Below are 13,725 nucleotides of genomic sequence, written 5' to 3'. Positions count from 1 at the left end.
AGTATTTTTTAACTTGTACTTTCTTGATATATGTATAAATAGTTGAAGCATTGGCTGTGATATTAATTAGAAACTAATATCATATTACACTAGTTCACTTTTATGAATTCATTAGAGGGACTGACATTTATTTACATCCTGGCCCCCTATTTTGTCCCCCTGGTGGACAAATGTCTTCCTTTCATGCATGTGGATGCATTGACTGAAGACTACTTAAGCTGGCATGGCCAGGCAGAATTCTGATTGATAATTTAACATTCAATATGAAACTTTGGAAATTAAATCAATTAAAAATCACAACATACTTTAGATAATGTCTTAAAAATTTTACTCAAAAATATCCTCATATATTGCAATAAAATGTACAGTTGAGAAATAAAAATCATATCACAGGTTATAAATGGGAGGGGATTTTTTTTCAGTCAAATTTTAGTAACATACAGTGGCGCCTCGTTAATCTGGACGCCTCCGTCCCCAACGAAATCGTCCGGATAAATGAATCGTCCAGATAAGTGAATCACTTCTTAAAAGACGTACCCTCTTAAAGCATGTACATATGAACATAGTGGTATCAAATGTGAAGGCAAAGAAAACACCTTTATTTTACCTTGACTTATTGATTTCATTTTTATAGTTTTAAAAGAAATAATAAATATTTAAAAAAGAAAAAATTAAAATGTAATTTACACGATGAAAAATGGATAGTCAGTTTTATGTTGAGATTTCCTTTTCTAACACAGGAAACTTTACTCGCCTTCTATTTGACGTGTAGTTACATGGGCTGACCAAATTTTGATCTGCTACTGTTTTATTTCGGCACATTTTTTTTTAATTTATTCAAGCTCATATTAAGTAGAACTGTTCATTATCACCATTGAGAATGTTCAAATGACTAACCGCGTATATTCACTACATAGGGAAGTAAGTAACTAAATACTGCAATCAGTGTACGTATTGCAAACATTCAGCGTAAACACAAGCCATATTCAGGATAATCAATACTTTTTCTATAAACTCTTAAGTTATATATCTTGAAAAGACGTGATCGGCATTTATAACTAACGCCAGTTACGTATTTCTTAGTGCATTAATAGAGATATATATTTTTTGAACTATGTATCATAATATTAAATTGTCTTATGAAAAGAAAAAAAAACGTTTCAAATAATGTACGATCGTATTTTGATAAACTTACGCAACACGATATCACAACAAAATCTCGTGATTTATTATTCAGTAAAATATTTTATTTACAGCTCTCCAAAATTCTCATATATTTATATACCGTTAGCAATTGAATTAATGCACAATATAAGCTAAATTCTTCGGGCTTCATAATATAAAAGACGTGTGTTTTATCTGAGGTAAACACACGCTAATTATAGACGCTATTGTTTAGAGGTCACACTGACTCCACGGACAATGTTTTTACAATAATTATCACTACTGCAAGAAAGGTGTGAAAAGTCGTTCCTCGAAAAATTACCGTCCGGATAAACGAGTCATTTTTCAACGAAATATTACGTTTTGTAGTAGAAATTGACCGTCCGGATCCGGAACGCGAATTTCCGGATTAATGAGACAGAATAACGTGGAAAAAATCGGTTCCCAAAAAATATCGTCCGGAAGGTGAGGCGTCCGGATTACCGCGGCGCCACTGTATTTGTATGTTTCTAACAGATGACATCATAACGGAGTTAAGGAGACCCAACCCAATAAAATTATGCACAATAAAAAGTAGAAAGATACATTTTACCATTTACCATCAAGTAATGAACTGCACACTGGAGAGAAAGAGGGAATGTTTCTCCATTCTTTCAAATACAATGTATCCTATACTTGTGCCCTCACACAGTATACAAGTGAAAGATTATTTCATGATTTTTTTTTAAAGTACACATGTATAAGAACAATGCTTATTTCAGCGACTTGCAAAAATCAATTCTTACAAGAAAAAATTAATAACATATAGACCTTGCACTCAATAAATTATGTAATATTTATGGTAAAAATCTGAATCAAAATAGAATCTGGAAAACATTACTGAATTTGTGTCATTTTTAATGTAAACATATACTGTCCCCAAAAATACTGTTAAAAACAAATTGTTAACTTCAATTGATCACCAAATTATGAAGTCAATAAAATTAATAAATCATGTTTACAGATATGTGTTTATAACAACATTCTAGATAGTTTTACTCACAAAATGAATGTAATATTGTAGCAATATACAAAGTTACATCCCGGAAAAAAAGTATTTGAGAAATAAAAGACTTCAAAAAATATAACCTTTCAAATATTAAATAGTAAAATGTAAATGTAAGAATTAATTATATGATTATATTTTGCATTTCACATGAACGACACAGGTTACTGCATACAATGTTCACAAAGTGCATTATTCAATTTGTATGTATGCCTAGGTGATCTACAGTGCTGTTCATAAAAAATGCAAAACATAGTCATTCATTGTAAAATGAAATATAAACAAAATCAAAACAATAAACTTCATCACAATCGAATTTCTTTTGAATTTCAAGCATAAACCAATAAATAGACCATAACAGTACGTTTAAGAGTTTGCAAAGAGATCAAACATATATGACAAGAAAAACTATTTGCTCATGATTCCACTTCATTTCAAGAAGTATTTCACAATTTTAAAACAAGAATTTATTTCGAATATAGTCAAGATCTTTACATAATTAAAGTATTTATCTTCAGAATTGTTATTTCTCAATTACTGTAAATTTTCACAAATTTTCTTTTCTGATGAAAAGACCTAAAAAAAAAAAAGTCCAAGAGAAAACACCCCCTGTCTTTGGTTTTCACATTTTATCATTCAGCATATAAAGTGTGTAATAATCTAACATGTGACAAACGTAACTATCCTGATAATATTCTTTTAGTCAGCACAACAATTCTGGTCAGTTGAATTAATTTTTGCCCACAATGGCCATGAGAAGTTTCTTGTAGTCACCAGAACAATCCTGGTCGATCCAATTATACAATGTCTGCTTGGTCATTTCCAGAAAACTATCCTTGATCTGGACCATATCAATCTACAGAGAAAACAGACTTACTAAAGAGCATAATATATAAATATATGTATACTTAGAATGTAAGCAGATCGACAAAGGAGATGCAATTACATGGTCATTCAGATGCAGTGCAATACGTGTTGTTGAGCTTCGTTAGTAAAGTAAATCTAGCCTCTAAGTACATAAATCCTACTCAAGACATTCCCAAAATATTTGATTTCTATGAATGACTGTGATAAGTATTAAATCTCTACTGATTTTCCACTTATTTATACATGTAGTAATTCATGAATTTTTGTCTAATCTCTTTAACTTCACTTGAATTGGGTACAAAAATAAATTAATAAATAGCAGAATTGTAAGTCACACTTGTAATTTAGCTATTCAATTTATTTTTATAGCCGAACTTAAGCTTCGATTATAAAATTTTAAAGACATTTACCTCTGATCTACTTGTAATGACACGGATAAGATCTGAGTCGTGTGTCCCAAGCCCCTTCATGGTCCACACAAGGCGTTCAGCAAAATACTTTGGGCGGCACTTCAGAGCCATCACTGTCAATCAAAAAATCAAAATGTATACATGTACACTTATTCTCAAGATTATAGCCATGGTAATAGAGAATGTGTTTGCATTACATTTACAGAAAGATGGTTACCATCACATGAATGAAAAATAAAAATCTTATGAAATGGAAAATAATTCCTTTACTAACAAGATGGCCATAAACGTACAACTCACCCATAGTTAGAAGTCCTTTACCAAAGTTTCCAGAAGTTTCCCTATCAATAGTGTTCTCGACATCTCTTTGAGTCAGCTGATAAGTAATCGATTAGATAAATGTATTATTTCGGTTTAATATTTCAGTTCAAAAATACTCTTTCTTAAGAAAGTGGCTATATATAAACAATGATTTCAATGAATAGAATCCAATGATAATGAAATATGTCTTTTTCTTCAGAACAATCACTTAATCCCTGGAGGGAATTACCTTAACATATTCATCATAAGTGGCCCTCGACTGGTAAACCTCCGGAACTGCGAAGATACGAATCATTTCCTCTTCATTGGTACCAAGCTGATCTTCAGTGACCTCAAACAGTTTCTGAGCATCACGTTTGGCTTTACCCATATTTACTAGCTTTTCCATGTTGATGACGAACTGCCCTGTTGGTCTGTCCTCAAAAGTGACAGGTTCCACTGCTTCCTCTAATGTATCTGGGTCAAGCTCTCGTCGTCCACCCTGAAATGTATAATTTGAAATAAATCACCTTCTTCAAACATAAAATTTGAATGATAAAAAATTTCTTTTTTATTTTTGGAAAATTTCTCTTCTTTCATTAATGATACTCCTATTTCATCTTTAGGTTTTGGTTAAGTAACAACTGGGTTCATTTTACAAAGAAAAAAATTTGGGAATATTATGTAAAACATAATATAAAATACTTATTTTAATACAAGTATCCTTTAGAAATCAAGAAATAAACATATAGCATCTGCAATTTTTATAAAAGTTCTTTTCTTTCATTCTGAATTTTTTTCTCTTCAATTTTGATCTTGTAAGACACAGCCCAGTAATCATCTTGAAAATCTGCATTCAACAACAGTGTTCTTAATCATCAGCATACTTCTATCGTAATTCCTTCATCAGGACACATATGTTCCAAAGAGTGACTCAATCATGAATATAACTACTGTTATCCAGTTTAACAGTGACCCATAAAGAGGCAACAAAATCATTATCTCTTCCACTTTAAGTAACTAAATAGCTTTCTAAATTTAAAACTTTGATACCTGACATGCAGATATGAGGAACTGTTTGAAATCACCACTCGTGTCATCTTCAATGTCCTGTTCAACTAGAGTATCCCCTTCTTTTCTGTTTGGGCTTGCAACTAGAAACAAAGTGAATTTTAAAAAATGGATCTATATAGTCAATCAAGATGAGTGTAGATTTTTTCCCTCTAAATAAGCCTCATGCAGTTTTTCAGACCTCTGAGAGAAAAAATGATATTCAGTCCCTCTAGTCACAAGCAGCACTTCTTGAATTAGTACTTTTGACTAAAGGGATATGGTGTGACCTTCAACCAAGGTCATTTGAACAAGGTCAGTTAATAGGGTTTCTTCAGATTCTTGTGTAGCCATCTCAAAAAGCAGATCAAAAGATCTGATTTTAATTCAGATTGATGGGAAAAAATATTCTTGAGTAAAAGAAAGCTGAGAAACTCAAAAAAAAATTTTGCACCCAAATAAAAGTTGGTTTACATTGTACATATTATATGACTGCCAAAAACTTTCTGAATTGTAAACAAATATTACCATCAGCGTAAACTTCTCTAATTGCTTTTATCTGCTTTGGTGTTCTAGTACCAAAAATCTCAATAAGTACAGATTCATCTGTCCCAAGGCCCTGCAATTCAAAAAGAAGAAAATTAAGATGTGTTCATTCAGTGGAGAGATATATACTGCATTAAATAAAGTTATTTCTGAAAGTGATGATACATCTGAATTCCAGTTTTCCTCTCAAAATCTACTCATGTCAGAGGATATTATATATAACAAATATTATGTTAACAAATAACAAATAATAACAATATTATGTTTAACAAAATCTAAAAGTAAAAATTTGTTTCTCAGGTAACTACAAGTACAGCAATTTACCATAAACTTATAGCAATTTATCATATACTTATAGCAATATACCATAAACTTATAGCAATTTATCATATACTTATAGCAATATACCATAAACTTATAGCAATTTATCATATACTTACAGCAATTTACCAAATACTTACAGCAATTTACCAAATACTTACAGCAATTTACCATAAACTTATAGCAATTTACCATAAACTTATAGCAATTTACCAAATACTTACAGCAATTTACCATAAACTTATAGCAATTTACCAAATACTTACAGCAATTTACCATAAACTTATAGCAATTTACCAAATACTTACAGCAATTTACCATAAACGTATAGCAATTTACCAAATACTTACAGCAATTTACCAAATACTTACAGCAATTTACCATAAACTTACAGCAATTTACCAAATACTTACAGCAATTTACCATAAACTTATAGCAATTTACCAAATACTTACAGCAATTTACCAAATACTTACAGCAATTTACCATAAACTTACAGCGGATTTACTATGAACTTTTAATTAAAAAGTTAATTTAGATTTCAATGATTTTTCTCATATAATCTGAACATTTAAGGGATTTTTTTTAGCAGTGTGACATTTTTTTTAAATTTTTGTCCTTCTTCTTGGGTACAATTATATTAATACTGTATTACTATTATTACTTATACTAATACTAATATCACCTATTAAACTCTGAAAAAAGTGTTAAAAACAGTTTTACAAAAATTATATCCATTTTCTTATAATCCAGCATATGTATCATAAAAGTTTTTTTTTTTTTCTTAAACTTACATAAATGGCTTCTTTGATACAATAGGCATCGTAAATATGAGGTGGAACAAACAAAGACATCACGGCACTTTTGAAATCACCACTGAGCTCAGACTCCAGTTCCTCAATCAGATCCTAGCAAAATAATGTTAACAGGTATTATGGAGAAGTGTTTAAGGGAATCAGAATCTTTGGTTCTATAAAAATATATCCCCATCACTTTCTACGCTATTTTTTTTTTATCTGCCTTTAAGAATACAATGAATTTGTGTCAGCATTTGGCCATAACTCTGTGAAATTTTGAAGAATAGTGCTGCATTTTTTATACTAATGTATCTATAAAGAATTATGCATACAAATTTTCATTTAATTTACCAAATACATGTACTACATACTGATAATGACTAACTACATGTATTTGTTATACATTGTTTGCTTCTTATGTGTTACAGTGTACTTTGCCTATCCCTAATCCTGGAGATAGATCAGTTTTAATTAACACATTGTAAGTCAGTACCCATGATCCAATATGTGTTCTTGTATATAATAAACTTTGTATCTATAATGTTGTTGAGATTCTATAAAAGGAGGTATAATTTATATTAAATACTTCATTTTCTTGTTTTCCTCAAGAGTTTTCTCACCTGGGTCTCTTGGCTGATTGCCAACTTGGAGTGAAAAAATTATTTGCTCAAATGTAACATATATATGCATACAGATTTAAATTTCCAAGTTCTGCTATATTTACATGTAAGATACCTTTCCATATGCAGTCTTGAACATCTGTTTGATTTCCTGTCTCTGTGCATGCGTACGATTGGCTATCACATGAATGATGGCTTCTTCATTTGTGCCTTGAAAGGGTAAAATAAAAAAAAAATAAATAGATAAATAAATTAACTTACAGTTGAACTGATTGAAATTACAGATTTCACAGATATGCTATGGTTTGGCTATAGAGTCTTAGCAACTTGCACTAAGAATCAATTCAAATTTTGAATTCTTTCTAATTTTCCTTTTTTAAATACGTTTTTAGAATGAAAAAAAAATGTACAATAATATTATATAATTTCACTAACCAGCGCCATCCATGGCTTCCTTTAAAAATATACTGTCAGTTTCTGGATCCCATTTTTCACCAGCAAGTTCTGTTCCGTCAAACTCTAGCATAAATTGCACCATGGGATCATCTTCTGGATATCTGGAATGGAAATTTGAAGCATAAGTTTGGTCTGTGGGAGATTACAGTCATATCTATTACTAAATCATTGACACTGAAAATGAAGACTAGATGAACGGTTAGAAAACAACTGCATGAGCTTGTACGGCAAGGGAGATAACTTAAAATATGAAAATAATACTCCACAGGAATTAAAAACTAACTATACTAAAAAATATTAACCAAACATTGCAGGTTTCTATGTTTATATATAATCTTGACAATGCTCAAGGAGACCAAGGTTCAACAAGACAAACAGTTGCACTTGATCTGAAAGGTAATCCAGTAATTAACCCTGCAGGTATAAAGATAACATTAAGATACACAAAGTAAAAAAATGTTCAATAAAGTGAAGAAGTCAAATTTCATCATTCATTCAGTGCTTTTGAGCAACAAGACTGCAGTTGTATGCATTCCAAAATGCATCAGTCATGCAGTTGACCCAAAGAGTTGGAGATGAGTTAAAATTAACCTTTAACTGATTTTAAAGTCATCTCTACAGCTATAATGAAAAAAATACTTGACCCACATTGGTGGAGCTTAGCTAAAAACTTATTTAAATTTTTATTTTAGCTTTGAACTTATTTAAAGTCATCTTAAGCTATGACAAAAAAAAACTACTTCTCAAGAGCTTTTACTGTCCCCTCTGTAGGTTCCAGTGTGCCGTCCATGTCCAGATGGTGCTTTAAGTTGGCAATGTAGTTCGTCTTCAACCTTTGCATAAAATCTTCATCCTCCTCCATCTTCTGTGCCAACAGTTCTTCTATTTTCTGCAAAATATAAGAGCTGTCAGATATATCAATATATAGGGAAGCATGTACTGGAATTTTAATCACTGTCCTGGAAAATGAATAAAATTAATGTATCAAAATGGATAAGATGATCCAGTATTCTGTTTTATTAAATACAGTGGACTCCAGGTATTATATCGAGATGCACTAGACATCAGTTTAGATCTTGTTATAACCAATATTTGATATATCCAAACTCTGCATTTCACAGGCAGAGAGCAGATTTGTAAAGACTTGCATGTATGTGAGCATGTTTCCAAGTAAAAATCAAAGTACTGTAAGTACTGATAGACGTTCATATATTAAAGGTTTATTTAAATACATTTTGTAAAAAATCGTGAAAAAATAAAAAAAAAATCCTGTCCCACTTGTGAAATAAATTCCATATCCAACAACTAAACATTGAATATCCTCTATTTATTCTAAAAACAAAACATTGAATATCCTCTTTTTATTCTAAAAACATATACACATTTGCACTAGTGCATATATTCATTTCTAAGAACCTTAAGTAATAAATTAAAACATGTCATGAGTTAAATAAGTTTGTCATTGCACTGCACAATATGATCAAGCTAAACTGCATTGCATTTTCTGTATCCTCTGTTTATCATAAGAACATATACACATTTGCACTAGTGCATTTATTCATATCTAAGAACCTTGAAAAATAAAACATGTCATTCATTATTATTTCTAAACACCTTTAATAAATTGCCAATGGAGAAGTTGTGTACAGATACCTGTGATAATTACCATTATTTACCTGGAGCTATAGCCAGTGCAATCATCCATGGCATGAGTATCTCATAATATCCGATATACCTCTTTCTACTAATGAGGCCCACAAGACTTTGGCCTCATTATAAGCAGAATTTCCTTGTAAGCAATCTCACCATAACCGGCATTTTTATAAAAGAAATATTAAAGAATTAATTTGGGACTCAATACTCATCTCGTTGTAAGCAATACCTCACTGTATCTGATCTCACAATACCCTCGGGGGCCACTGTCCCAGTATTTCAGTAGCTGGTAGTTTTGGATGTATGTAGTGACTTTAGTTTTAACTTTCCATTTACCTTCTGTTTTCTGGCCTTCTTCTTGTTCTTCCTCCTATTTTCTCTAATTTCTTCCTCCAAATCTTCCTCCTCCTCCTCCTCCTCCTCCTCTTCCTCCTCCTCAGCTTGTTGCACAAGTTCTTCCATTTCACCACCTCCAAGTGTTTGTGCCTGTATTAGATACATTTATACTAAAAAGTTATAATTGATCGGTGTGTATTAAAAACAACAAACACTCCTGAAGGAGTCACAATTATTTTGAGAAGAAGTGGAAGGAACCTTACATGAATGATCCTTTTGGCGGAGAGAGAGAGAACACCTTCAGTAAGACAATTAATGGAGTAAAATGAACACAGCCAAGAGAGCTTGTCTGCTGTTTCTACAGTGGTAGATTTTCTCATCCTTATGAACTCTAATTAGTTTCAATTACTGTAGTGTACATAAACTGACGTATTCAAAATTTAGTGCGATCACTGGATATTGAGTGGTTGGTGTATTCATGAATTGGCGCTTAACACACACCCATGCCATATGTTGTATTTATTTATTAACTGTATTTATGAATTAGCACATTGTTTTCTGTGCCAAAGTCGCTAAAATATGAAGCCCACTTTTTAAAGTACACATACAGTAAAATGTGTGTTGAGCAACCAGTTACCATTATATAAGTTCTGACATAACTAAAAGGTAAAATCAGTTGGCAATTGTCAGCCCTATTAAAAATATAACTAAATTAATTAACATACAACCAAAACCTTCTCTATGTTAATTAATTAAACAGACCACTAACCGCTGCATTCATAAATGCTTGGTTCTGGTTCCAAACGTTGTTGTTAATGACGATGGTTTGGGTAGACGGGGGCATCTGATGCATCGCCGGCATTCCCATCTGTCAAAAACATTCATCTTGATTTTAATCGTGTCGATAATATGTAATGCATAATAATGTGATATATATATATTTGAAAACTCTAGGAACAGATAGGAATATTATGTTATATATTGCTATTTCTTCACATATAAGTCAATGGATAATTTTTCTTTATCTTTAAAAAGACTTCAAAGAAAAGATTGTGTTCTGGTTATACAAAGGTATGTATTCAATATATTTATGTTAATTTTCACCACCTTACCATATTGTAGAATGTAATATGCCACAAAAATGCATTAAACAATTTATATTCCTTTTTCTTTAAACATTTAATTCCTTGACATGCAGTAATACAGATACAATTTTTGGAATATAACTGTCATATTAAAAAGGTAAGAAACAATTTCATCTTTTTTTTAATACATGTACATGTAATACATGTTGAATTATAAGAGTTAATCAGGAAAGAATGGCCAAGTTCAACTTCAAATCGTGGTGCATTTTTGCCAGCTAGTTTAAACATGTACGTAAAATGTAAAAAAAAAAAAAAAAAAAAAGAATACAAAGTAAGAATGTTTTTTTAGTTTGTGAATGTTACTGGTGTATATAAAATCACACAAGGACTTGTCTTCATTGGAAGTATATATCATGCTCAGATGAGCTAAAAAGTACTAAAAGATTTAGTTTGAAAATCTCAAAAGGATAAATGAGCATGGTTACTAAGATGGAACATACATAAAGTATGGTAACAAGAACAAAATCCATTTAAGGTTTATATGCGGATTTTTCTTTTTTTTTTTTTAGGGAGATAGCTATTTTTTTCCTACATTTCCCTGTTAGTGACCAAACAACAGATACAAAAGCACAAGTAAAATATGAGAAAACAGTAATAAGAACATAAACAAATTCGACACAAAGCACATCACATATACCCTGGTACATGTATTTGTATTTTGTCTAAGCAACTGAGGTACCCCATATATAACCCCATTTTTCAAGGAAGAAAGATTAGAGAAATAGATTTAAGAAAAATTTCTATACATGTATTATTCTTACCTGCATATTAATTTGCTGAAGGATTCAATAAAATATTGTTAAATGCAGAACTTCATTTGTATCATACACATATGTAACTACATGTAGTATACTGTGCAAAATAGAACAGTTTGTGGGATTTACACTATTGTGCCGCAGAATGGTGGGCCTTTACCCATGTACAACATTTTAATTATCGAAAAAAACTGAAATGCTCAAACTTTGACTATTTTGCATTATTTAAACATACCTTTGGTTTAAAATTCTTAGAAAGACACTATTACTCAACGCTGCTTTTAGGAAAATTTGAAAATAGATTAAATAAATGAAATGCTGTAAGTGTTCCAAAAGAGAAATGAAAATGTTCTATTGCAAAATTTATGAGTTTTCCATTATGAAAGTAGATTGTGCGTAACATACATGTATCTGGCCTACAGATGGCAGAACAAAGCAGAAAATACCTTATAAGATATTTAACTTTCTTCTTCAACCCCCCCCCCCCCTCCCCCAACACAGACTGAAGTCTGATATCACTATGTACTAACTACATATAATGCAATATCAGCAAGCATTTATAATATTCACATAATTAATAAATTGTAACGTTTCTTCCCATCCTACCATTCCAAATCCAAATCCTGGGGCTTGCTGGTATGGATTTGCTCCATATCCATAGGAAGTGTATCCTCCTGCATAAGGATTTTGCATGGGTGGATAGTTACTCTACAAGGGATGAAGATTTTTACAATATAACCTAGTATATAAAGAATAAAAGTTTAAAACAAACGTATATAATCATTTTATTCATTCATCAGTAAAAATATCAATGATGCTACAGTATTTTATACTTGTTTTATAAAGTATGCATAATGTATGAATTTAAGTGCAACTCACGCCATAGTATGCCATTTTGTTTTTTTAGTGTAGTACTAATCAAGGTTTCCTTGCTGTTGAAATAAAAATGTTATGAATATATGATATAAAATTGATAAACATGTTTATCCATTCAACTAAATATTCTTCATAACTATAAGATATTTGAAAAATCAATTTTTTGCTACACATACTTAAATATTGCCTTCTATAATGACAACTCAACAGACAAGTGACAGTATTTCAAAATATACACCTTTGATATAAATCTATGTGACATATAAAATAAATAAATGAACATCCATAAACTTACTGTGACTTGAGTTAAAAAAAGAGCAACTTTTTGACTTACATGAGGCATTACAACCCATGAAGAAGAACAATATATCCCACCCCTCTGGTAGTATATCAGAAATTTTTACCTGTCTCTGAATAAATACTAGGGGGAACTTTGCCAAAATTCCAACAGTTCAGTACTCTTCTATAGTTTAAAGCTTTCACTAGGTACCCTGATCCAACTCACTCATTTTTTTTTTCTTAATTGATAAAGGACCAAGTTGACCATTATGTGCATTAAAGTTAAAATCATTTAAATTCACATGTTCAAAACATACAGATTTTCAATGGTGTTTTTTTTTAATTCTTTTATTTGAGATCTTAGAAATTTCTTTCAAGTAAAGTTTACCACATCAATGGAGAAAAGACAAATTCCCAACCTCTATCTCCCATTGTAATTTACCCCCCCCCCCCCCCACTCTCTCTCTCATGTTGTAATCCACTCCATGACCAGATTATAAAAACAAAAAATTTTAAATTTTAAAAATTATGTTAAATCTGTTCTACACACAATATCAATCTTTTCATAACACGATTTTTAAATCTTGATACAGATTATTTAAAACTTTTTTTTTTAATTTGAATTAAATGAAGGTGAACATTATAATGATGATAAAGTTTAAAAAAATATATATGAATTGTATTCATAAAACCAGTCATTTGGAAAATGGCACACATATATGCACTTACCCTACACAGAAATGATGAAAAAAGAACGCAACTTCGCAAGTGCGCCTTCTTAGCAACGCAAAACAACTCTATTATTTTTTAGTGCTGTGCACCTATTCATATTTAAATACGTTTATTTAGCAATACCTCTATTTACATGATAGGTTTTGAATCTTATCTCTATTTTTTAAGGAGTATCCACGTACAACGAATCTTAATTTGCAATATCTATAATTTACCTAATTCAGTGCAGATGATGTTTTTGTTTGGATCGAAAGAGAACTTGCTGACTCGATGTTTGTCAGACGCTTGAACTCAGAAAGTTCGACGGTTGAACTAGCTGATTCCGAATTGAAAGGTTTTAGAATGAATATTTTCTTAGCAACTTGACCCCGTA

The 13,725-nt window shown here is 31.0% G+C and overlaps 1 protein-coding gene across 2 annotated transcripts; it reads right to left on the bottom strand.

Annotated features, from left to right (window-relative positions):
- Positions 1-2,230: 2,230 nt before the first annotated feature.
- Positions 2,231-12,392, bottom strand: LOC133192596 (annexin A5-like). 2 transcript variants are annotated; one of them, XM_061328587.1, is made up of 15 exons: positions 12,345-12,392; positions 12,072-12,173; positions 11,472-11,486; positions 10,335-10,433; positions 9,566-9,715; positions 8,317-8,465; positions 7,556-7,677; positions 7,236-7,330; positions 6,498-6,611; positions 5,365-5,455; positions 4,840-4,940; positions 4,037-4,288; positions 3,787-3,862; positions 3,487-3,599; positions 2,231-3,065 (listed from the first exon to the last, which is right to left on the bottom strand). In XM_061328587.1, exons 1-15 carry the CDS (start codon positions 12,357-12,359, stop codon positions 2,940-2,942), a joined length of 1,620 nt encoding a protein of 539 aa, XP_061184571.1. In that variant the 5' UTR covers positions 12,360-12,392; the 3' UTR covers positions 2,231-2,939. The 2 variants fall into 2 exon arrangements, with proteins under 2 accessions (XP_061184571.1, XP_061184572.1); XM_061328588.1 differs by lacking the exon at positions 11,472-11,486.
- Positions 12,393-13,725: the final 1,333 nt, after the last annotated feature.

This window comes from Saccostrea echinata, unplaced genomic scaffold, assembly GCF_033153115.1.
Source record: "Saccostrea echinata isolate AGI-Se365-2 ecotype Australia unplaced genomic scaffold, CSIRO_AGI_Sech_v1 ptg000025l, whole genome shotgun sequence".
Taxonomy (NCBI): domain Eukaryota; kingdom Metazoa; phylum Mollusca; class Bivalvia; order Ostreida; family Ostreidae; genus Saccostrea; species Saccostrea echinata.
This window is presented reverse-complemented; position numbering and strand designations above follow the sequence as displayed.